The 25,137-nt window shown below is 43.5% G+C and overlaps 1 protein-coding gene across 7 annotated transcripts in view; it reads left to right on the forward strand.

Moving 5' to 3' along the window:
- Nucleotides 1-25,137, forward strand: part of pcnt (pericentrin) — a 355,160-nt gene that overhangs the window by 207,569 nt on the left and 122,454 nt on the right. For all 7 annotated transcript variants that reach the window (XM_085985359.1, XM_085985354.1, XM_085985358.1 and 4 more), the window contains 5 exons: nucleotides 2,176-2,334; nucleotides 4,613-4,759; nucleotides 16,243-16,373; nucleotides 21,364-21,593; nucleotides 22,551-22,774. In XM_085985359.1, the coding sequence (XP_085841485.1) occupies nucleotides 2,176-2,334; nucleotides 4,613-4,759; nucleotides 16,243-16,373; nucleotides 21,364-21,593; nucleotides 22,551-22,774 (891 nt within the window). The remainder of the gene's footprint in view (nucleotides 1-2,175; nucleotides 2,335-4,612; nucleotides 4,760-16,242; nucleotides 16,374-21,363; nucleotides 21,594-22,550; nucleotides 22,775-25,137) is intronic.

A 25,137-nucleotide genomic window follows, 5' to 3' on the forward strand; every position in this document is an offset into this window, starting at 1 on the left:
ATTCCATTCACTCCACATGATATCAAGAAACGGCTGAGTGCACTGGATACAGCAAAGGCTATGGACCCCGACAACATCCCGGCTGTCGTGCTGAAGACTGGTGCTCCAGAACTAGCCGCACCTCTAGCCAAGCTATTCCAGTACAGCTACAACACTGGCATCTACCCGACTATGCAAAAACTGCCCAGGTATGTCCTGTCCACAAAAAGCAGAACAAATCCCATCGGGCCAATTACCGCCCCAGCAGTCTACTCTCAATCATAGCAAAGTAATGGAAGGTGTCGTCGACAGCACTATCAAGCGACACCTGCTCACCGATGCTCAGTTTGGGTTCCGCCAGGACAACTCGGCTCCAGACCTCATTACAGCCTTGGTCCAAACATGGACAAAAGAGCTGAATTCCAGAGGTGAAGTGAATGACTGCCCTTGACATCACGGCAGCATTTGACTGAGTGTGGCATCAAGGAGCCCTAGTAAAATTGAAGTAAATGGAAATTGGGGAAAACTCTCCACTGGCTGGAGTTATACCTAGCACAAAGGAAAATGGTTGTCGTTATTGGAGGTCAATCATCTCAGCCCCAGGACATCGCTGCAGGAGTGTCCTAGGTCCAACCATCTTCAGCTGCTTCATCAATGCTCTTCCCTCCATCATAAGGTCAGAAGTGGGGATGTTCGCTGATGCTTGCACAGTGTTCAGTTCCATTCGCATTTCCTCAGATAATTAAGCAGTCCGTGGCCACGTGCTGCAAGACCTAGACAGTATCAAGGCTTGGGCTGGTAAGTGTCGAGTAACATTTGCGCTGCACAAGTGCCTGGCAATGACCATCTCCAACAAGAGAGAGTCTAATCACCGGCCCTTGACATTCAATGGCATTACCATCGTTGAATACCCCACCATCAACATCCTGAGGGTCACCATTGACCAGAAACTTAACTAGACCAGCCACATAACTACCGTGGCTACAAGAGCAGGTCAGAGGCTGGGTATTCTGCGGCAACTGACTCACCACCTGCCTCCCACCTTTCCACCACCTACAATGCACAAGTCAGGAGTGTGTTGGAATATAGAAACATAGAAGATAGGAGCAGGAGTAGGCCATTCGGCCCCTTGAGCCTGTTCCACCATTTAATGAGATCATGGCTGATCATCCAAATTCAGTACCCTATCCCTGCTTTCTCCCCATATCCCTTGATCCCGTTAACCTTAAGAAATATATCTAACTTCTTCTTGAATATATTTAATGAATTGACCTCAACTGCCTTCTGTGGTAGAGAATTCCACAGGGTCACCACTCTCTGGGTGAAGAAATGCCTCCATGAGTGCAGCTCCAACAACACTCGAAGCTTGATACCATCCTGGACAAAGCAGTCTGTTTGATTGGCACCCCATCCGCCACCTTAAAACACTCACTCCCTCCCCTCCACCACCGGTATAACAACGCGCCAAGGCTTCTTCGACAGCACCTCCCAAACCCGCAACTTCTACCACCTAGAAAGACAGGAGCAGCAGGTGCATGGGAACACCACCACCTGCAGGTTCCCCTCCAAGTTACACATCATCCTGACTTGGAAGTATACCACCGTTCCTTCATCGTCGCTGGGTGAAAATCCTGGAACTCCCTCCCTAACAGCACTGTGGGAGTACCTTCACCACACAGACTGCAGCGGTTCAAGAAGGCGGCTCACCACCACCTTCTCAAGGGCAATTAGGGATGGGCAATAAATGCTGGCCTTGCCAGCGACGCCCACATTCCATGAATGAATTTAAAAAATAATTATTATACCCAAATTCCCCTCTAAGCTTTGAGACAAATGTCATTGTCTCAAACTGATGAAATATGAGAAATACCATCCTGAATAAATGTTTTGACTGGGCCTAATTCTTTATCTGCTGAATTCAAATTGGCATTCCCAAAAGCTGTATGTTATAGATTTAACCTGTTGAGCTGACTTTAACTTAATAACAATATTCTTAATATGAATGACCCCAAATTCCTCAAGTTAAATAGCTAAAATTCCCAAAACCTGACTAGCCCATTATGATCTCTCTGGATGATCTTGTGTAGTATTGTGTCATAGTCTGCAATATATTATGGTTCTGAGATTTAGTTTTACTGCCTCTTCAGTTCAGCAACCTTGTATATGCTCATATTTGCTCCTATTTTTGATTGCTAGGTTCACACAGCCAAGTCAGAAATTGAAATAGTGCGACAGAAGCTGCAGTCCCACTTTGAAATGGAGAAATCACAGCAACTACTGCAGTTCCAGGAGGAATTTGAGCTTCTCAAGAGCCAGTCTGAGTGCTTGCTTGCTCAGCAAATTAAACAGCTCAAGGTAATGGGCACAAGCGGACGTTGTGATAAAGGAAGAGGTTGTACGGAAAAAAGGCAACATGTTGAGACTTTAATTATGTTTTAATTCCCCTCCGCTTGACTTTTTCCAGAATATGCAACCTATAATTGAGAATGCACCTTTGTAGCACGTGCAAGTCCATAGGGTAGCAATGGTCACCTTTTCTCTCTAGTTTTGTAACTTGTTTATATTTGACTAGTGACTGTTTCAGCTTCTGCAAGGAGATGAAAATGTAATGGTATTATTTACCCCAGTTGGAAATTAGTTACCAAAGCTAGCATACATATGCTTAATAATCTAAAGGGATATTGTTTTTATGGGTTTTTTGTCTTTGATGTGCCTGACACTGGCGAGGCAGTATTTATTGCCCATCTCTAGTTGCCCTGAGGGCATTGAGAAGTCAGTGTGAGACTGAAATCTCACGTCAGCCAGACTGGGTAGTGGTTGCAGGCCCCTTCCCTAACTAGTTAGGTTCTTACAACAACCTGCCAGCTTTCATGTAAATTTTTGTTGGCACCAGCCCATGTAAGGTATTTGATAAGGGGGTACATAAGTTTTTTTAATCAAAATTAAGGAACAAGGTATTAATGGGGATTAAATAGAAGTTAAGGGAGGTGTTTTGTATTTACAGACAAACAGTAGCTAACGGGAGGATTTTCCAAATTGACAAAATGTAGGTAGCAATATACCCTAATGACCTGTTTTCTATTTATATAAGTGGACATTTATACAAGAGGAATGAATGTTTATTAATGATTCCAAATTAGAAGGCATGGCAAACTGAAAAAGAATACAAGAGATTGCAGCAGGACAGTAGTACTGTAGTATGTTTTAGGAAACCATTGATAGAAATTATACCTTAAAAGATAAGACTTTTAACAGAGTGGAGGAACAGAGAGATCTGGGGTGCAGAGATACATTTTTCAAGTATTCTAGTATGGTCATTCATCCCATGGAAAGGGTGCAGTGAAGATTCACTAGAATTATACCAGGAATGAGAGATTCTAATCATGAAGATAGGCTCAAAGTTGTTTTTTTAACTGAAACAAAGAAGGTTATGGGGAATCTGAGATTTTTTAAATTATGAAATGTTTTGTGTGGATAAATAGTGAAAGATTGTTTCCACTGGCTGGCTGATGAGTAACAAGGAAACATAGACTCAGATTATTACTAGAGGAATGAAGAGGAAAGTTAGGAGAATGTTTTTCATGAATGTTATTAGAACTTGGAATGCTTTAACAAAAAGTGGCAATTGAAATTGTGAGAGTTGGTTAAGTATTTGAAAAGGAAGAATATAAAAGAATATAGGGAAATGGCAGGGAAGTTGAATTAGGGTAGATGGTTCTAGTTGAAAAGTTGGCACAGGCATGATGGTCTGAACGGCAGCCTCCTGTGTTGTAAATTTTATGAATCTCGACGTCTACTTAAATGTTTTTAGTACCATCTTTGATTATCATATATTTTCTTCATTCGCATCTTTCACATACCACTAGGAGTTGCCCAAGTTACCAATGGGGTAAGTTGTGCAAGTGACACCCCTTTGATGTGGTTTGCGTGTTGGTGACTTTATGGTGTGGACCCAGTCCTCTAAGGTTTTACTGTTTGGAAATGTATTTTAAATGCTGGTATTGCATCACCTAATGATCCTGTATCACCTGCCAACTGTTCAATTCAGACTGATCCTTGTAGCCTGTGGAGTATGAAAATAAAAATACACAAATAGGTTACATGTCTGCTAAAATGATATTCATTTTTTAAAGGACGAGCATCCTCTACACAATGTACATTTATCCTCTGGTCCCTAACTATCCCTTTCGAGATGTATGGATTTGTGTCTAGTTATGTCTTCCAATACCATATTGTGTTTGAAACAACTGTCAAAGCCCAAGATACATATGAAGTGGGAGGGAGAGTCAGAGAGGATTGCTTGATAAGTTTGTGATTCTTTTTGGTAATCTGGGTTTATCCCAGTAGCATGTGTAAAAATTTTCCAGTACAAAGCATGATGAACATACCAGACCAGGAGGCCTTATCCCATACCCATTTCAATATATTGTGGAACTGGGTGAGTTTCTCAAATAGTGAAATAGATATGAGATCAATACTGGCAATATTTAATTTTTACTTTTGTATGCAGCAAAAATCTTGAGTTGTCCATTGGTCTATATGTTGTGTTGCATCACAGTGTTATCTTGAAGACCTGTCCTCTTATAGTTGTGAAATAACCTGTATGTTTCCCTGAATGGTGCTTTCTGTGCAGGATGAGTTTGAAGTCGAGAAGAGCAATGCACTGCAGGAACTAAAGGGTGCCTTTACTCAAGAGCAAAACAAAACAAAACACCTGCACCAAGAAGAGAAGAAACTATTGTCTGCAAAACTCCAGCAGCTCACAGAGCTAACCAAACAGGTGAAGTCTTCAAAATTGTGCACAATGTACTTAAACAATGATGCCTAATTCCATCCTACTCAAGAAATCTAGTGATACATGCCCTGTTATTTTCCCTTATGCTAATGTTCATTGCATGATGGACTTGCTATAAAAGCAGAAAAAACTGGAAACAGCAGCTCAGGCAGTATTTGTGCAAATACGAGGTAGGGTTAACGTTTCAGATCGATGAGCTTTTTCTGAAACGGGAGATGTTACAGAAAAACAGCTTATGAGAAAGAAAGAAAAAAGAAAGACCTGCATTTAATATAGAGCCTTTCACAACCTCAGGGAGACCTGCATTTACTATAGAGCCTTTCACAACCTCAGGGAGACCTGCATTTAATATAGAGCCTTTCACAACCTCAGGGAGACCTGCATTTAATATAGAGCCTTTCACAACCTCAGGGTGTCCTAAAGTGTTTACAGACAATTAAGTACTTTTTGAAGTGTCGTCACTGTTGTAATGAAGGAAACATGGCAGCCAAGTTGCACACAGCAAGCTCCCACAAACAATGAGATAATAACTAGATAATCTGTTCTTCGTGATGTTGATTGAGGGATAAATATTGGCCAGGACACCGGGAGAACTCCCCTTCTCTTCAAAATAGTGCCGTGGGATCTTTTACATCCACCTGAGGGGGCAGACGGGCCTGGGTTTAACGTCTCATCCGAAAGGTGGCACCTCCGACAGTGCAGCACTCTCTCAGTCAGCCCCTGGAGTGTCAGCCTAGGTTATGTGCTCATGTCTCTGGAGTGGGACTTGAACCCACAGCCTTCTGAGTGCTACCACTGAACCACAGCTGAAGGAGAACAGAGCCAGTGAAGAGAGTGGGGAGAGAAAAAAAGAATGATGTGTAATTAGGTGGAGGACAGAAGTGATAATAGTGTGACAATAATGAGCGAAATTATCTTCGAATAATACAGCACAGAAGGAGGCCATTCATGCCTGTGCCTGCTCTTTGATCGAGCTATCCAATTATTCCCTCTCCCCTGCACTTTTCTCATAGCTCTGTAATTCTTTTCCCTTCAAGTGTTTCTCCAATTTTCTTTTGAATGTTACTATTGAATCTGCTTCCAACATCCTTTAAGGAAGTGCATTACAGATCACAACATCTTGCTGTGTAAAAAATTTTCCTCATATCTCTGGTTCTTTTGCCAATCACCAAAAATCTATGTCCTCTGGTTACTGACCCTTCTGCCACTGGAAACAGTTTCTCCTTATTTATTCTATCAAAACCATTCATGATTTTGAAGACCTCTGTCAATCTCCTTAACCTTCTCTGCTCTAAGGAGAACAACCCCAGCTTCTCCAGTCTCTCCACATAACTGAAGTCTCTCATCCCTAGTATCATTCTAGTAAATCTCCTCTGCACCCTCTCCAAGGCTTTGACATCCTTCCTAAAGTGTGGTGCCCAGAACCGGTGTTTTATAAAAGTTTAACATAACCTCCTTGCTTTTGTACTCTATGCCTCTATTAATAAATCCAAGGATCCCATATGCTTTTTTAACAGCCTTCTCAACTTGTTCTGCCATCTTCAAAGATTTGTGCACGCACACACCCCCAAGTGTCTCTGTTCTTGCACCCCTTCAAAATTGTACCATTTAGTTCATATTGCCTATTGCTCATTCTTCCTACCAAAATGTATCACTTCACAATTAGAGAAACAAAAGATGTATCCAAGACCCAGTAGATGTGGGAATGGTTATAGCAGAGGGGGAGGGTAGCGTGGAGAATTTGGCCCAGGAGCCTGGTGGGGTGGGGGCAGGGGTGGGGATCACCCCATCGGCTGTGTACCAAGAGGGATACTCATCCCAAGCACCTGTGTACAACCTCCCACATTCCCAGAGGCCCTGGTATACTAATCCTGCATTACCAGCAACTGCTGTCCGAGAGAAAATGGGAGCTGTGGTTTTGGTCTGAAGTTAATGTTGAAGTCATTGTTACGAGCAGAGGGTTGATAGACTTGCTATCCTAGGCTTCTATCCCGCTTCCCTGAATTTGGATCCAAATGTCACATGCTCTTGTTTTGAAAGGTGTTTATTTTGTGATCTGGAAGTTGGCCCAGACTGTCTCTTTATGGAGCACCTGTTTGGGGTGAGCTCAGGAAGTAGTGAGCTTGAGCTCAAGACTGTTTGTCTAATTATTGATTAGTTCAGAATCCTGGTGCAGTGAGTGAATGGAGGAGCACCACCAAAGTTGTCATGCTACTAAACAAACGTCCAAATACCAGGGCTTGAGAAGACCACCAGTCACATCAAGCCCACCACATCCAATCAACGGTGTACCTTGCACAATGCACACCCACCCCCCCAGGATTGTTGTCTTCTGAGAGGAAAAATAATCCTGGAACCACTTTAGGAAAAATTCTGGAATATTCCTCTGCAGCTTCCTAAGGCAATCAAGCAAGCTCCAAGTGACTCATCACATTCACAACCAAGTAGAAATTTACCCTCTAACTGGAAATGTCCTCCTTTCAGAAACTTGTCAGGTCCCCTTTTAAAGAACTCGCCACGTGACTCAACAGACAGAGAAGGATGATTCTCTGCAAAAAGAAATACTTCTTGGCATCTAACCTAACTCTTTACCTACAAGATTTTATAGGCACGCTCTTTAATCCAATCATCCCTATTCATTTCAAATAATCTATCTGACTGGACTGTATCCAATCCTCACCATTTAAAAAAACCTCAATCATATCCCCTTTAAGCTCGTCTTTCTCTAAAGTAAATAACACTCAGTCTTTGAGCCTATTCTCGTATCTCTCTCTCTCTCTCAGCATCCTGTCCTCGTAACTAGGTATTGAACTGCCATACTCCAAGACTCTCGGCCAGTATCAAATCTGGAAAAGCCCCAAAAGTGATTTAATGAAACCCTGGGACATCAGTCAAATGCTACAACCGACATGAAGCGTCCCTGACCACTTGCATTACACAGATAATATTTCCATGGTCCCAGCAGCACAGACACCTTTACTGTTCCATGTGCTATGTATTCTCATCACTTTCAGCCACTCAGTTAAGATATTTATTTACCCAGCTCTCTTTCAGAGGAGCTAACAATACAGTAGTAATTCTGTGATGGAAATCTGTAACATTTACAGCTCTGCTGGAGCTTGGTTTCTTTCCATATTTTTAAATGAAATTGCATTACCCGAACAAATCTCAGTTTACAGTCAGTGCAGGGTAAGGGCTATATAATTGCATAGCTGCTATCTTCTTAGTGCTTTTACATTGGGTGCTTCTATAGTTCAGGATACAGGAGGTCGACATCTGTATTTCCATGTCTACACTGCCACAATTTCCTGGGTCTATGATTCTGCTGTCTGGATAAGGAAACTTGTTTTAGCAGTGATGGCGTGCTGGTGCATGAATGAAAATGTATTTATGTAGAGATTTTAATGTAGAAAAATGACCAACAACAGTTTACAAAAGTGTTAAACAAAAAAAAAAAAAACGGCGTTGAGCCAAAGGAGGGGGTCACCAAAAGTTTGATCGAAGATGTGGATTTTAAGGATGGTCTCAAAGGAGGAAAGGAAGGTGGGAGGGCTTTATAAAGCGAATTCCAGAGTGTGGGTCCCAGGCAGCTGAAGGCACAGCTGCCAATGCGGTGAAGCGAGGGAGAGATGCACTAGAGGCTGCACAGTTTGAGCTGGGTGAGGGTTGCAGAGCTGGAAGAGATTAGGTGAACATCTTTGTCCGAGGACCCAAACGACACAAACCCCTAATGTAGTTATGCCTGAAGAGAAGTAAAAAGCAAAATGTTTTTTGCTTTTTTCCAAACTTAAATTTTGTGGTTTATAGTTTCTAAGGTCTCTGTTGTGTAGCGGGGACTGCTGGTAAACAAGGGCCCTTGAGTATATCATTTAATTATAGTGTAATTGGTGGGATTGATATTTAATTAAAGGGTAAGTCATGGCAGTACAGCTCGGCGCCGTGGTATGCTCCTCCTGCACTTTGTGGGAAATCAGGGACACTTACTGTGTCCCTCACGACCATGTGTGCGGGAAGTGTATCCAGTTGCAGCTACTGGCAGACCGCATTGCAGCGCTGGAGCTGCGAATGGATACATACTGGCGCATTCGCGATGCTGAGGACATCGTGGCAAGCACGTTTCATGAGTTGTCACACCGCAGGTAAAGGCTGCACAGGCAGGAAGGGAATGGGTGACCACCAGGCAGAGTAGTAGGCGCAGGCAGGTGTAATGCAGGGGTCCCCTGTGACCATCCCCCCCCCCTCAAACAGATATGCCGCTTTGGATATTGTTGAGGGAGATGGCTTATCGGGGGAAGGCAGCAGCAGCCAACTTCCTGGCACCATGGGTGGTTCTGCTGCACAGGACGGGAGGAAAAAGAGGGGTAGAGCTATAGTAATAGGGGATTCTATTGTAAGGGGAATAGATAGGCGTTTCTGCGGCTGCAAACGAGACTCCAGGATGGTATGTTGCCTCCCTGGTGCAAGGGTCAAGGATGTCTCCGAGCGGCTGCAGAGCATTTTGGAAAGGGAGAGTGAACAGCCAGTTGTCGTGGTGCATATAGGTAACAACGATATAGGTAAAAAACGGGATGAGGTCCTAAAAGCTGAATATAGGGAGTTAGGAGGTAAATTAAAAAATAGGACCTCAGAGGTAGTAATCTCAGGACTGCTATCAGTGTCACGTGCTAGTCAGAGTAGAAATAGAAGGATATTTCAGATGAATACGTGGCTAGAGGAATGGTGCAAGGGGGAGGGATTCAAATTCCTGGGACATTGGAACGGGTTCTGGGGGAGGTGGGACCAGTACAAACTGGATGGTTTGCACCTGGGCAGGACCGGGACCGATGTCCTAGGGGGAGTGTTTGCTAGTGCTCTGGGGGAGGGTTCAAACTAAAATGACAGGGGGTTGGGAACCTGAGCAAGGAGACAGAGGAAAGGGAAACAAGGATAGAAACAAAAGACAGGAAGGAGAAAAGCAAAGGTGGCAGTCAGAGAAAGCAAGGGTTTAAATCAAACAGGGCCACAGTAAATAATAATTCTAAAAGGTCTAAGAGTGTTAAAAAAAACAAGCCTGAAGGCTTTGTGTCTTAATGCGAGGAACATTTGTAATAAGGTGGATAAATTAGCTGCACAAATAGAGGTAAATGGATATGATATGATTGGGATTACGGAAACATGGCTCCAGGGTGACCAAGGCTGGGAACTCAACATCCAGGGGTATTCAATATTCAGGAAAGACGGGCAAAAAGGAAAAGGAGGTGGGGTAGCATTGCTGGTTAAAGAGGGATTAACACAATTGTAAGGAAAGATATTAGCTCTGATGATGTGGAATCTGTATGGGTAGAACTGAGAAATACCAAGGGGCAGAAAACATTAGTGGGAGTGGTATACAGACCCCCAAACAGTAATGCGGAGGTTGGGGATGGCATTAAACGGGAAATTAGAGACGCGTGCAATAAGGGCACAGCAGTTATCATGGGTGACTTTAATCTACAGGTATATATAAATTGGGTTAACCAAATTAGTAACAATACTGTGGAGGAGGAATTCCTGGAGTGTATACGGGATGGTTTCCTGGACCAATATGTCGAGGAACCAACTAGAGACCAGGCCGTCTTGGACTGGGTATTATGTAATGAGAAAGGATTAATTAGCAATCTTGTGCGAGGCCCCTTGGGGCGGAGCGTTCATAATATGATAGAATTCTTCATTAAGATAGAGAGTGAAGTAGTTGACTCAGAGACTAGGGTCCTGAATTTAAATAAAGGAAACTACGATGGTATGAGGCGCGAGTTGGGTAGGACTGATTGGGGAATGTTACTCAAAGGGTTGACGGTGGATAGGCAATGGCAAACATTCAAAGATCGCATGGATGAACTACAGAATTTGTTCATCCCTGTTTGGCATAAAAATAAAACAAAAAAGGTGACTCAACCGTGGCTAACGAGGGAAATTAGGGATAGCATAAGATCCAAGGAGAGGACATATAAATTGGCCAAAAAAGCAGTAAACCTGAGGATTGGGAGCAGTTTAGGATTCAGCAAAGGAGGACAAAGGGATTAATTAAGAGGGGGAAAATAGAGTATGAGAGAGTAAGCTTTCAGGGAACATAAAAACTGACTGTAAAAGCTTTTATAGATATGTGAAGAGAAAAAGATTGGTGAAGTCAAGCATAGGTCCCTTGCAGTCAGAATCAGGGGAATTTATAATGGGGAACAAAGAAATGGCAGACCAATTAAATACATACTTTGGTTCTGTCTTCACAAAGGAGGACACAAATAACCTCCCAGAGATGTCGGGGAACATAGGGTCTAATGAGAGGGAGGAACTGAATGAAATCAGTATTTGTAGGGAAATGGTGTTAGGGAAATTGAGGGGATTGAAGGCCGAAAAATCCCCAGGGCCTGATAATCTACATCCTAGGGTACTTAAGGAAGTGGCCCTAGAAATAGTAGATGCATTGCTGGTCATCTTCCAAAATTCTATAGACTCTGGAACAGTTCCCATGGATTGGAGGGTAGCTAATGTTACCCCACTGTTCAAAAAAGGTGGTAGAGAGAAAACGGGGAATTATAGACCGGTAAGCCTGACATCGGTAGTGGGGAAAATGCTAGAGTCCATTATAAAAGACGTAACAGCAGAGCACTTGGAAAACAGTGACAGGATTGGACAAAGTCAACATGGATTTACAAAAGGTAAATTGTGCTTGACTAATCTACTGGAATTTTTTGAGGATGTAACTGGTAGAATAGATAAGGGAGAACCAGTGGATGTGGTGTAGTTGGACTTTCAGAAGGCTTTCGATAAGGTCCCGCATAAGAGATTAGCGTGTAAAGTTAAGGCACATGGGATTGGGGGCAAGGTACTGACTTGGATAGAAAACTGGTTGGCAGACAGGAAGCAGAGTTGGAATAAACGGGTCTTTTTCCGAGTGGCAGGCAGTGACTAGTGGGGTACCGCAGGGATCGGTGCTAGGACCCCAGCTATTCACAATATATATTAATGATCTAGACGAGAGAACTAGATGTAATATCTCCAAGTTTGCAGATGACACAAAGCTGGGTGGGCGTGTGCTGTGAGGAGGATGCAGAGAAACTCCAGTATGATTTGGACAGGTTGGGTGATTGGGCAGATGCAGTATAATGTGGATAAATGCGAGGTTATCCACTTTGGTGGCAAAAACAGGAAGGCAGGTTATTATCTGAACAGCAATAGATTGGGAGAAGGGGAAGTGCAATAAGACCTGGGTGTCCTTGTGCAACAGTCGCTGAAGGTAAGCATGCAGGTGCAGCAGGTGGTTAAGAAGGCAAATGGTATGTTGGCCTTCGTAGCAAGAGGGTTTGAGTACAGGAACAAGGATGTCTTGCTGCAGTTGTACAGGGCCTTGGTGAGACCACACCTTGAGTATTGTGTGCAGTTTTGGTCGCCTTATCTGAGGAAGGATGTTCTTGCCATGGAGGGAGTGCAGCGAAGATTCACCAGACTGATACCTGGGATGACAGGAATGACATATGAGGAGAGATTGGGTCGATTGGGCTTATATTCGCTGGAGTTTAGTAGAATGAGAGGGGATCTCATTGAAACTTATAAAATTCCATCAGGACTAGACAGACTAGATGCAGGAAGGATGTTCCCAATGGCAGGGGAGTCCAGAACCAGGGGTCACAGTCTAAAGATAAGGGGTAAGCCATTTAGGATAGAGATGAAGAATTTCTTCACCCAGCGAGTGGTGAACCTGTGGAATTCTCTACCACAGAAGGCAGTTGATGCCAATTCATTAAATATATTCAAGCAGGAGTTAGATATATTTCTTAAGGCTAAGGGGATCAAGGGATATGGGGAGAAGGCAGGGACAGGGTACTGAGTTTGGATGATCAGCCATGATCTCATTGAATGGCGAAGCAGGCTCGAGGGGCCGAATGGCCTACTCCTATCTTCTATGTTTCTTTGGGTTTTTTTTCTCAGCCGAGGATTCCCCTTTGCAGTCAACCAGATACGTCCCATTTCCCATACGCCTGCCCTGTAACCCGCTGGTCTGAACAAATCAGTCTGTCCTGACCCCTCTTCTCTCAACCACGATTGAGCCCCCTCCCTGGTCCTCTCCTTCCCACCAGCCTCTGAATTCGCCAAATCATCATCCACCATTTCTGCCATCTACAATATGATCTCACCACCAAACAAACCTTCCACTCCCGTCTCCACTTTCCGAAAGGACGGTTCCCTCTGCGATACCCTGAGCACCCTTCCACCACCCCTACTTCAGCTGCCCTTCAACCGCAGGAGGTGCAACAGCTACCCATTCAGCACCTCCTACAGTTGTCTAGGGCCCCAAATACCCATTCCATGTGAGACAGCAATTTATGTGTACTTTCTCTAATCTAGTGTGCTGTGTCGCTGCTCATGATGTGGTCTCCTCTACGCTCTGGAGGCCCAACATAGATTAGGTGATTGCTTTGCCAGAAGTCTCCATTCTGTCTGCCTTTGTTACCGTGAGCTGCCTGTGGCTCCCCACTTTAAATCACCCTCCCATTTTCACTCCAACCTTTGTCATTGGCCTTGTACACTGTTCCAAGCTTCAAGAATAATACTTCATCTTGCTTCTAGATAACCTGGGCTTGACACTCACTTCAGTAACTTAAGACTTTATTCTCATTTTCAAACCTGTTAATTTCACGCCTAACCCAGGTTTTCCATCTCTCCCACTTTTACATTTCCCCCAGGCGATTCCTTATCTCTTTAATGTCTTGGTGTTTGCACATTATTTTACTGGGATATCTATCATTGCACTCTTCATTCCTATCAGAGTTTGTCTCTTTAATGAATATATCCCCCCCTTTTAATTTGCATTCATGTGCTTGTTCACCTTTTTTCACCAGTTTTGAAGAGTGATGTGCACTCTAATGTTAACTTGTCTGTCCTTTCCAAGTGCTAAGTGACCCGCAGTGTGTTTCCACCACTTTCTGTTTTTGCACCTAAAGAGATACTTTTCCCGGTGAGGCACCCTCACCTCCCCTACCCCACCTCCAAAAAATTGAGTATTAGCCTATTCATTTGTATACAGCATTGGACTCCATTAAAAGAGAGAGATTATACCTTAAGTGCATAGTATAACATTTAGAGAGCAATAGTGGTTTAGGAGCCAGTGGCTCATTGGTCTGATCTAACGCACTGTGGCTTTTGTGCATTCTGTGTCCGAGCTCCGACAATTGTCTAGACCAGTTTGCTTAATTCCTGAACACTTAACATTAACATTACATTACATTCCTACAGTACACACTGGATACAAAAGCAAAATACTGCGAATGCTGGAAATCTAAAATAAAAACAGGATATGCTGGAAATACTCAGCAGGTCAGGCAGCAGCTGTGGAGAGAGAAACAGGGTTAACGAACGAGGGGTCATCGACCTGAAACGTTAACTCTGTTTCTCTCCCCACAGATGCTGCCTGACCACCTGAGTATTTCCAGCATTTTCTGTTTTTTATTGCACCATGCTGGAGTCCAGTTCCCAGTGTCCAGGCTGCTAGAATGCAGCAAGTGGTGTGGATAAACGGGCTAACTCTTTCATTGAACGTGGTTTCTGCTCTGCTTGTACAGAAGCTTTCAACAGCATGCATCTGATCCAGTTTTGCACATCAACTGATCAGCATCTTCACTGACTCTTAAAATGGTGGAATGTTGACAATTCACAGTGCACTGGTTTCTAATTACCAGTATCCTAAGGCTGTTAAATGCTGAGCTGGATTCAGTTAGCTGAATGGCAGTCTTTCACAGTACAGTCCAAAGGTTGCCTCTGCTGCCTTCAAAAATACTCTGCGGCCTGCAGTAGTATTTTTATATACTCGGGTGATTATCTTTGTACTGTAGTTCCTTTTTGTATGTTTTTCCCATTTTGTTTCTCTCCTGAGAATTTGTTAAATTATAAAAACTGTGGATATGTTTGAAACCACCCAAATTTGTTTAGTCCATGAGATGCCACCTCGCTGAGCCATGCAGTGCTCTTGGGGGGGTAACCGCCTCCTTAATACACAAAAGTAAATGGGAATTCCCTGAGTCCCAGTGCCTTTTGTTTACACTCGCAGCTCGTCCTCGCATGCAGTACTTTATTGCATGAATTTGTTTGGAACCTGGCTCTTTCAGCTAATCCTGGATGCTGAACAGGCAAGAAGACAAGTTTTGGGTTAAATTGCAATAATATAGTAGTGTAACTTGATAATGTGCTGATCCCTATCCAGATCCAGTGTTGTGTTTCCAGCTCTGTGTATTGCCTGTGAAACAAGTTTGGGCAGGTTGGTTTGCATATTTTTTACGTTGCAGTTTTGTGGAGGGTCGATTGGAAGTGGTGTCTGCGTCTAGTCACTGTAAAGACACTAGAACTGAATTGAATTTCATTATTTTATGACAACGTTGGGGTGATATTTCCCATGTATTTTTCACCTCCATTGCTTTGGATTAGAAGTTCTCAGTTAATCTGTCTTTAATCTGATTTAGTTGCACAGGCTGCCTTTGCACTTTTGCTTGCCCTGTACTGGATTGTGTTTCCCATGTGCTGCTGCTGCTCCTCTTCTTCACTAGTAACAAAAACACTTGGCTGCTAATCTTCCTTCTACAGCAGTATGCACTTCCAGACTCTGATAGTGTTCTGTTCTTCAGAGGTGAAATAGTTTGCTAGCTATTGGTAGAATGACAAAGCATCTTGTTCTCCAAAGAGAATCTGGTCGAATCTGCTAACGGGAAATGCTCGAGGTGTTTGATTTTAGTTTAACCTTTAAAAATCGATGTCCAAATTTTTTGCGGCGGTGCAGACTAAACTGAAGAAAAGGAAGAATTTTGGTGCAGCAACAACAGTTTTGCTATAGCAAGACGCAGCTGTGTTTTGGTTTTCAGGGACACATGGCTGTTGTCATGACAGCAGTGGTACAAACAGGTAGTTAGATGAGCCCTGTGGCACTGATTAAAGCAAATTGCATCAGGGACTGTGCTGTAGTGGCAGCAAAACATGTGGGAAGTGGTTTTTTTAATTTTCAACATTCATGATCCTTGTTAATGAAGTTCAACCTTTGAGCTTGAAGAACCTGGACCTGTTGGGTTGTAAACAACTTTAGAATCCTGGGGCCTGTGCATTTTGGATAATCTTCACATACTGCTGAGCTGCCTGCTGTGACAAATGAGCATGTCAGATGGGCACATCAGCTGAAGAATGTAAAAGAAATTCTAAGTTTCTCAAAAATGAAAATGTTGTGCTGTGAACTGTTAACTGAATTCAGATTGCCCACTCTGATTTACTTAGAACTCCAGTAGAGGAGACTTTCTTTGCTTTGGTATGGGATGGATTCAAACCGAATTCCCAGAGTTGAATGGTCGTGTTCTTCTACAACACCGTCCAACTTCTTCCTTGTGGTTTTCACTGTTGTTCGTGTTGCGTTGAAGTAAATGAACCTGACAATGACTGGTTTCTTGTCTTTGGCTTCGCTGTTGCCTTTTCCACAGCTGCAGAGAGAGATACTGGACAAAAACTCTGAGCTGGAGACGCTACTGCAGCGCCGGGACCGAGAGAATGAAGAAGGAGGCAATCTGGTTGCCATGCTGCGCTCAGACCTTGAACGATTGGCAAATGAACGGTAAGCGAGGTGGTGGGAAATCAGCAACTTCTTTGCTTCAAGTTGAAACTTACATTTTTTTTATATAGCGGGTAGGTATGCTTGAATGAAATACTCCAATAGTACAAAGCACTATACTGATTTACACTTAGTACTATTCCTCTACTTTACGCATCCTCAGCACTGGGAACAATGGCCCAGAAATTACGTTCGCAGACGGAGGGCTACGATCTGGAAAAATCTGCGCCTGGATCGGAGGGCTCCCGGGAGGCGCAGAGTTCTGTTGCTGCGCCTCTCCAAACTGCCGGTGTGCAGGGCCCACGTATCCCAGAGGCGCAGGCAGTTCGCAGCGTCCCTGGGATCACGTGGGCCATGGAGAGCCAATCAGAAGGGAATCACCCCCAAAAACATAGTAAAACTTTAAATAATTTTTTTTTAAATCACATTTTTAAAATCACTTTAAATTACATAAATTAAGTATTTTAAACAAAAAATTTATTTTTTGAAAAAAAATTAAGTTTTTAACAGGACTAAAAATAAACTTACCTTTAAAGTATTTTTAAATGATAAATTGGTGGAAACTTTTTTTTCTTTTTTCAACTCTTATCCTGGTAAAAGCAGGCCTTGCGCCTGCTTTTACCAGGCGCAAGAATTGTAAGTGTTTTCTGCGGGCGGAGGGTCTCCAAAAAACGGAACTCTCCACCCGCAGAGGCCCTGCTCCAGCGCAGCTGGAGGATCTGTTGAGAGCTTTCTTGACAGATTGGAAATGCTGGTTTCCAGTGCATGCGCAGTGCATGCCTAACACCGGCATTTCCGTTGGCCCTACGGGTGAGTACACAGCGCGTACACACCCGAAGGGACCGGAATTTCTGCCTCAATGTGTTTTTTGAAATGGTGCTGTAACCTGTGAGTTGACATTGATCCTAAGATGCCCCCACCTCCTTCCCCTCCCCTTCACTGGTCAAGTGGTTCTGTGGTGGTTTTAAGTGCCAGGAATATATTTATTATTAGTCCCTGAATTTAAGGTGTCTTCAGATAGCAAACTATAAATGTCAGAAATTCTCATATTTCTGACATTCACACAATGGGATTTTTTGTTTGTTAATCACAAAGCTATGATCATAAGCTAAGAAAATAATTGCTGTGTAGTTGGGTTGAGTGAAAGTGCAGTTATTACTACACGTTTCTCTGGTTCAGTAACCTAGTGATGGTGGTCCTGGAGTAGCAACCCAGAGATCTTGAATTCCAATCCCACCACAGCAGGTTGTGAAATTGCAAAAAATCTGGTAATTTTTGGGCTGGTAGATGGGGGGAAAAATGATCAGCCAAGCTTCTGGATTGTTTTATAAATTCAACTTGTTTCCTCTTGTGCTTCAGGGATTGGAACCAAACACTCTTACCAGGCCTGGCTACATGCGACCCTAGTCCCTTTGTTTAACATAATACCCTGAAGTGGCCTAGCAAGTTGCTCAGCTTTGAAAACAATTGCTACAGAAGGCCCAACACTACCTTTTCAGAGCAACTAGGCATGGGCAATAAATGCAGCCTTGCCAGTATGCCCTCATTCAGAGAAAATCTACATATAAAAAATTAGCAGAGGATTACAGGAAACTCGTTTAAATGGCACCTAATTATCTGGAATTCTCTAATAACCGGCAAAATTTGGAGTAGGTTTTGAGGCTTCCGTATACTCTATATTTGTGGCTGTGTAACCGGGGTTCTCGTACCCTTTGCCGTGTAAACATGGCTCCTGCACCTCTGGTTGTGTAACAGGACTCCAGCACTTGTGTCTGTGTAATGGGACTCCAGCACTTGTGCCTGCGGAACGGGGCTCCAGCACTTGTGCCTGCGGAACGGGACTCCAGCACTTGTGTCTGTGTAACGGGACTCCAGCACTTGTGTCTGTGTAATGGGACTCCGGCACTTGTGTCTGTGTAATGGGACTCCAGCACTTGTGTCTGTGTAATGGGACTCCGACACTTGTGTCTGTGTAATGGGACTCCAGCACTTGTGTCTGTGTAACGGGACTCCAGCACTTGTGTCTGTGTAATGGGACTCCAGCATTTGTGTCTGTGTAACGGGACTCCAGCACTTGTGTCTGTGTAATGGGACTCCAGCACTTGTGTCTGTGTAACGGGACTCCAGCACTTGTGTCTGTGGAACGGGACTCCAGCACTTGTGTCTGTGTAATGGGACTCCAGCACTTGTGTCTGTGGAACGGGACTCCAGCACTTGTGTCTGTGTAATGGGACTCCGGCACTTGTGTCTGTGGAACGGGACTCCGGCACTTGTGTCTGTGTAATGGGACTCCGGCACTTGTGTCTGTGTAATGGGACTCCAGCACTTGTGTCTGTGGAACGGGACTCCAGCACTTGTGTCTGTGTAACGGGACTCCAGCACTTGTGTCTGTGGAACGGGACTCCAGCACTTGTGTCTGTGTAATGGGACTCCAGCACTTGTGTCTGTGGAACGGGACTCCAGCACTTGTGTCTGTGTAATGGGACTCCAGCACTTGTGTCTGTGGAACGGGACTCCAGCACTTGTGTCTGTGTAATGGGACTCCAGCACTTGTGTCTGTGTAATGGGACTCCAGCACTTGTGTCTGTGGAACGGGACTCCGGCACTTGTGTCTGTGTAATGGGACTCCAGCACTTGTGTCTGTGTAATGGGACTCCAGCACTTGTGTCTGTGTAACGGGACTCCAGCACTTGTGTCTGTGTAATGGGACTCCAGCACTTGTGTCTGTGTAATGGGACTCCAGCACTTGTGTCTGTGTAATGGGACTCCAGCACTTGTGTCTGTGTAATGGGACTCCAGCACTTGTGTCTGTGTAACGGGACTCCAGCACTTGTGTCTGTGGAACGGGACTCCAGCACTTGTGTCTGTGTAATGGGACTCCAGCACTTGTGTCTGTGTAATGGGACTCCAGCACTTGTGTCTGTGTAATGGGACTCCGGCACTTGTGTCTGTGTAATGGGACTCCAGCACTTGTGTCTGTGTAATGGGACTCCGGCACTTGTGTCTGTGTAATGGGACTCCAGCACTTGTGTCTGTGTAATGGGACTCCAGCACTTGTGTCTGTGGAACGGGACTCCGGCACTTGTGTCTGTGTAATGGGACTCCAGCACTTGTGTCTGTGTAATGGGACTCCGGCATTTGTGTCTGTAATGGGACTCCAGCACTTGTGCCTGCGGAACGGGACTCCAGCACTTGTGTCTGTGTAATGGGACTCCAGCACTTGTGTCTGTGTAATGGGACTCCAGCACTTGTGTCTGTGTAATGGGACTCCAGCACTTGTGTCTGTGTAATGGGACTCCAGCACTTGTGTCTGTGTAATGGGACTCCAGCACTTGTGTCTGTGTAACGGGACTCCAGCACTTGTGTCTGTGTAATGGGACTCCAGCACTTGTGTCTGCGGAACGGGACTCCAGCACTTGTGTCTGCGGAACGGGCTCCAGCACTTGTGTCTGTGTAATGGGACTCCAGCACTTGTGTAATGGGACTCCTGCACTTGTGCCTGCGGAACGGGGCTCTCGTACCTTGGGCCATTGTCACTCCATGTCCCTTGTTCGTTATCCGGAATTTTTAATCAACCGTTGCCATCCTGGTCCCGTCGGTGCCGGATACGAAAGAGTTTCCTGTATTTTGATGTACATTGGCTAGTGTAAGTAGCTGATAATTCAATTTCTGTCCTGTACTTCTTTGCAACTGGCCTATTTTCACAGGTGAGTTCAGACAGTGAGTGTGGGTATGCTCTTCCATTGTTGCGGGCATACCAAGTCCCATTCCATCTTTGCCTAATATCCAGACGTACGTTCTTTCCAGCAGGTATTTATGGAATCCTGGCTGTATTTTTTACCCCCTTGTTAACAGGCCAAATATAGTCACTCAGCTGCTGCCCTGGCTGAAACCAGACAACTCAACACCGATTGGGAGCCAAGCCTCAGCCACACTATTCTTTCTTTCATCCATCATCTTTCTGCTTCACGATACATGTCATAGAGGCGTGTGGAGAGGGATTGCTTGTGGTTGGCTCCGATTCATGTACAGATCCATGCAGTATTTGCTCTCCACCACCAGATTGCTTTTTATCCACTAAACAAATTCTGAACAATGAGTTGGAGTTGTTTTCTTTTTCAGTAAAACCAAAAAGTTAAAATGGCCAACAATTTATGCACAGATTTGCTAAGATGTAGGTACTTTGGAAGGGAAGTAAGTTAGGCTCTTTGATTGGGAGCTGGAGCAACTTACTATTGGTAAAATTTGTGATGCTGAACATGAACATCATGTCTTTTCTGCTTTAAAAGTTATCGTTGAAGTGAGTTACTCAACAAGAATCCTGTTTTGATGGGCAGATTCTAGCTTGAATTTCATTTTCTTCTGGAGTTATTGCAAACAGTGTGTGTTTGGAATTGATGCTGCTCCATTCAGGAACATACGCTTCACAGCCATCTGTGTGGAGCCACCTCCGAGCCATGCGAATATACACAGGGTGCAGAATATTCTCCGTTTGAATATATGTCACTAATTGTGTTGGACATGGCTTTTTAAAAACTTAGTGTTGTGTGTGACTGTATCCGCAGTGAAGTCAGTTTTAGCTTTCCTTAGTGGTTTAACCAATTCAGAGCAGTAAGATCCCAGATTTAATCTATGCCGTGTTAGCTGATCTCAGCCAGGCAGTAGTTATAGGCACTTTGATTAACCTTGGCATCGGAATCCCTTCTTTTACCACTGTCCAGCGACACCTGCTAGAAAGTGGGCATTGGGCTGGTGGGATCGGGTTCAGCTTTGATACACCCTTGGGTCAAATGTGAACAGTAGCCAATTCAGTGACTGAGGCTTGTGGAACATCTAACTTGTTTAGTGTGAAGTAATTGACAGTTAAACAATGTCGAATTGACTGTAGGTCAAGTATTCCATGAGGCAAACAAAATAGAAGCCCAGTTAGTAATATTTTGGGAGTGCTTTTATTAGCTTCAATGACTAATTGGTGCTTCTTGTCTCCATTCAGGAAAAACTTGGAGCATTCTCATGAGCGAGTGCTTAAGCTGTTTTCAGAGGTGGCGAGAGTGACATTTGCCTCAGAAGACATGATCAGTAGGCAAATAGGGCTCTGCCTGGATAGAAACCAGCCCGGAGGTACACTGGATCAAGGAGGAATTGCAAGCAATCAGAGCCTGGTGGGAGCTAGAGGCAGACCTCCATGGATGAAAGCTAAAGCCCTGCTGGAACAAGACAAAGGTACGCCCAAGTTAATTTAATTGTTAACATAATCTTCATTCCTCATTTCTCCCCTCTCTCTTGCCCAAAATTACATCAATTCTGTAGCTGAAAGGGAAGACAGGCAAACTGCGCTTCTTAATGACTTTGATGCCACTTGTGCCCAATGATGGTTTATAGTCCTGTTTGCACTGGAGCTGCAAATTCACAGGCAGCTTTCTAGTGTAAGTGATAGAGTGACACATCCTAAGAATAGTTCAAAATAAAAAAGTCATGCTCTTACCAAAAGCAAGATTGATGTAGGTGGTTTATATAGAACTGATTGTGTAAAATTTGTGAGAATGAATTCTGCTTCATTGTGGGAGCAGGACCTTAATCTGGCTGGTTAATTTGCCCTTGCAATGTTTTCCTTCCAGCGTGTGCTTCCACTCTTAAGTTTCTTCAATTTTTTTGTATGCTTATACTTATCACAGATTCACCAACTGTTATAATGAATAGACTTCTCAAGAGCTAAAGGGAAGTATTTTAGGGACTTTTTTTCTATATATAGTTTCCATTGACCGGTAACACAATTCCAGCTGTCAAGCATTGTTGCTTTACAAGTTTTTAATCTGAAAACAAGATCAACTTATTGCTAAGACCAATATATTTGATTTTATGGTACGCACAAACTTTTCATGCTGTTTCCAATAAACAGTGGTTCTCTTTCAAAATGAAATTTGTTTTTAGTGGAGTCATGAAGTTAATGGTGAACACTGAGAGTTTTTGTTAAGGTATGTGGTGCCACACAGTCATGAAGCATTAATGCTTAACGTATCTCTTGCTGTATAAGTCTTGAAGCATGTATAATCTAATAAATAATGATCTTGATGTCCCAAGCAAGGGTTTGTTTAGGGTAGGCTTACAGACAGAACGTGTAACTTCTTTTTGTGACCAAATGGCTGCATCTTTCCCTCCACCCATTTTACACTTTTTAAGGTGATTTGAACACAAGTCAGGAAAGTGCCACCATTACTGAGGATAGCAGCATCTGGTCAGCACTGACTGACGAAGGGTTGGAGCTTTCCCAGTGGTTGTCAGAGAGTATGTTCGCTGGGCCTGAGGTGGGGCCTGAAAATGAGGAGCTGATACTGAGCACGTGTGGCCGATTGCAAGTTGCTGTGGGAAAATTGCTGGAGTTGGTCACTGAGTCAACGAGACAAGTAAGTATTGTTTGAACAGAGGAGGAAAGTGCTGCTTGGTTCTGTTTCTTTGACATTCTCCATGTGCTAAGTTAAGTTAATGGGGAGAATCTGCAGTTGGAGTATTCTGTGCAATTTTGGGCACCCCATTATAGCAGGATTAAAAAGCAATGGAAAATGTGCAGCGTAGATTCACTAGGCTGTTGCCAGGCTTGAGATGCTACAATTAGAAAGAGAATCACTCTTTTTCCCCAAATTATCTTGGAGAAATTCAAATCCTGCTCTATTTGTAAATTGTAGACCCTGTACTATTACACACCTATAACCCTCTGCCTTTATTATGCTGAGTATACATAGCTTCCCCTTTGCTGGATGTGCACTATCTACAGTTTGTTGTGCAGGTCTTTGGTGAGAAGATTGCACTTGCTATCTGGTTAAATATTCTAAATTCTGATTACGCATATAGACTTTTGATCTAAAGGATCCTCCCCTAGATCACCTTTTACAATTACGAGACTTCTTTCTAACCAACCAGGTTGCAAGCAATTTTTGGGTCTCTACAGCACTTCAAAGATTAAATTTCCCACCATTCAGCCTCCCTGAAAATTGTTCTATAAACCACAGGGTGAGACTGATCACAGGTCTTGCTCTCTAATACCCTGCAAATTGTTCTCTGGTGCCCAAACAATCTTTCTGCTCAGAGCTCAAAATACAGTCACCAGCTTCAATAATGGTCACTTCATTCAGTGCTTACCAATCGCTTGACTTAACTGTGAAGTTATCCAGAATTATTCCTCTCTCTCAGGTTACTTAAGTTTGATTTCAGGGACAAGGATTGCCAAGATGCATGCCAAACAAGGTATCATTGATAAAATTTGATGATTTGCCTCCTGTGGAGCCTTTCTGCTCTGCCCCCTCAATCATACAAAAACTCTGGCAATAATTCTGTTTGTACTTCCCCATCCAGTACGCCTGAGAAGAATGATGTAACTTGCACTACCAATCCAATAGCTTTACTTAAGTGGTTCGATCAAATTAGATAGTCAATTAAGAGATTGAGTACCAGTTTTCGGTCGCCTGATTGTTATGTAGACTCAAATCTTATATATGGGACTATCCACTAAGGTAAGCAAAACCTTAATCACAAAAAAGCTTTACTGGATGAAACTTGTATATAAAATGGTGGAAATATTGGCTGTAAGTCCTTTGTTTATGGATAGGTCCCTTGGAAGATGTCTAGTTGTCTCCAGAAGCATGTAATAATCCAAAAGAGATGGCTGCAGTGCTGATGTGTGACTTGAATCTGGTTTTACACAAACTCATATACCTGCTGTTTAAGTCATTGCACATGATCTAAATCTCCTCACTTGGAAATCTGCTTTGTCGGTGGCCCTGGGTCTGCAAATATGCAAACTATAAAGCTTTGTGGTGGACCAACTCTACCTGACATAAAAATTGGAGGTGGGGTAGGAGGAGAGCAGGACATAAAGCGAGGACATTAGATTCTTTGGATACCATTGGGCGAATGCTGCAATATTGCCCAAATCCTTTGGAGGTGGAATGACATTTTCCTTACACTGTGTGGGCTTTAGTTTGTTATCAATTGGTGAGAAGAAACCTTGAATTGAGAAAACTTTTTCTCCTACTTTAGAGCTGTTTGTTTTGCCTAAGAAAAAAATATTGGCATTAAAAGATTTGTATGAATGCCACGTGGAACAATTGTCATAATTGTGTATTTAAACCTGTCTCCCAAAGAATAGCTTATGTTTGACATCCATCTTTAATGCAAGTATTAGAAATTATAGGAAAGGATGCCTTCCTGTTATGGATTCAAACTTGGTGTTCTCGATGTGAAGAGCTAGTGTGCCCAATGCAGAATCCTGTACCATGCATCAAATCTTCTCAATAATTTTAATAAACCTTTTATAGTAGCTTGTTTCCTAAATTTAGAATTATAGAATGTTATAGCACAGAAACAGGCCTGTTGGTGAGGCACTTCTAAAATGCTCTTAAAATTTTTAATGGAAGATATGTGCCCATTGAAAAATATCACTTCATAAATTATTAATCCAGTGGGATTTTTTTTTACTTGGTTACTTACTCCAGACTGATTTGGACAGGTTGAGTGATTGGGCAGAAGCATGGCAGATGCAATATAACGTGGATAAATGCGAGGTTATCCACTTTGGTGTCAAAAACAGGAAGGCAGATTATTATCTGAACAGCAATAGATTGGGAGAAGGGGAAGTGCACCGAGACCTGGGTGTCCTTGTGCACCAGTCGCTGAAGGTAAGCATGCAGGTGCAGCAGGAGGTTAAGAAGGCAAATGGTATGTTGGCCTTCGTAGCGAGAGGGTTCGAGTACAGGAACAAAGATGTCTTGTT

This window comes from Somniosus microcephalus, chromosome 4 (genome assembly GCF_052327205.1).
Source record: "Somniosus microcephalus isolate GS21.2 chromosome 4, FLI_Smic_1.0, whole genome shotgun sequence".
NCBI classification, from domain to species: Eukaryota; Metazoa; Chordata; class Chondrichthyes; order Squaliformes; family Somniosidae; genus Somniosus; species Somniosus microcephalus.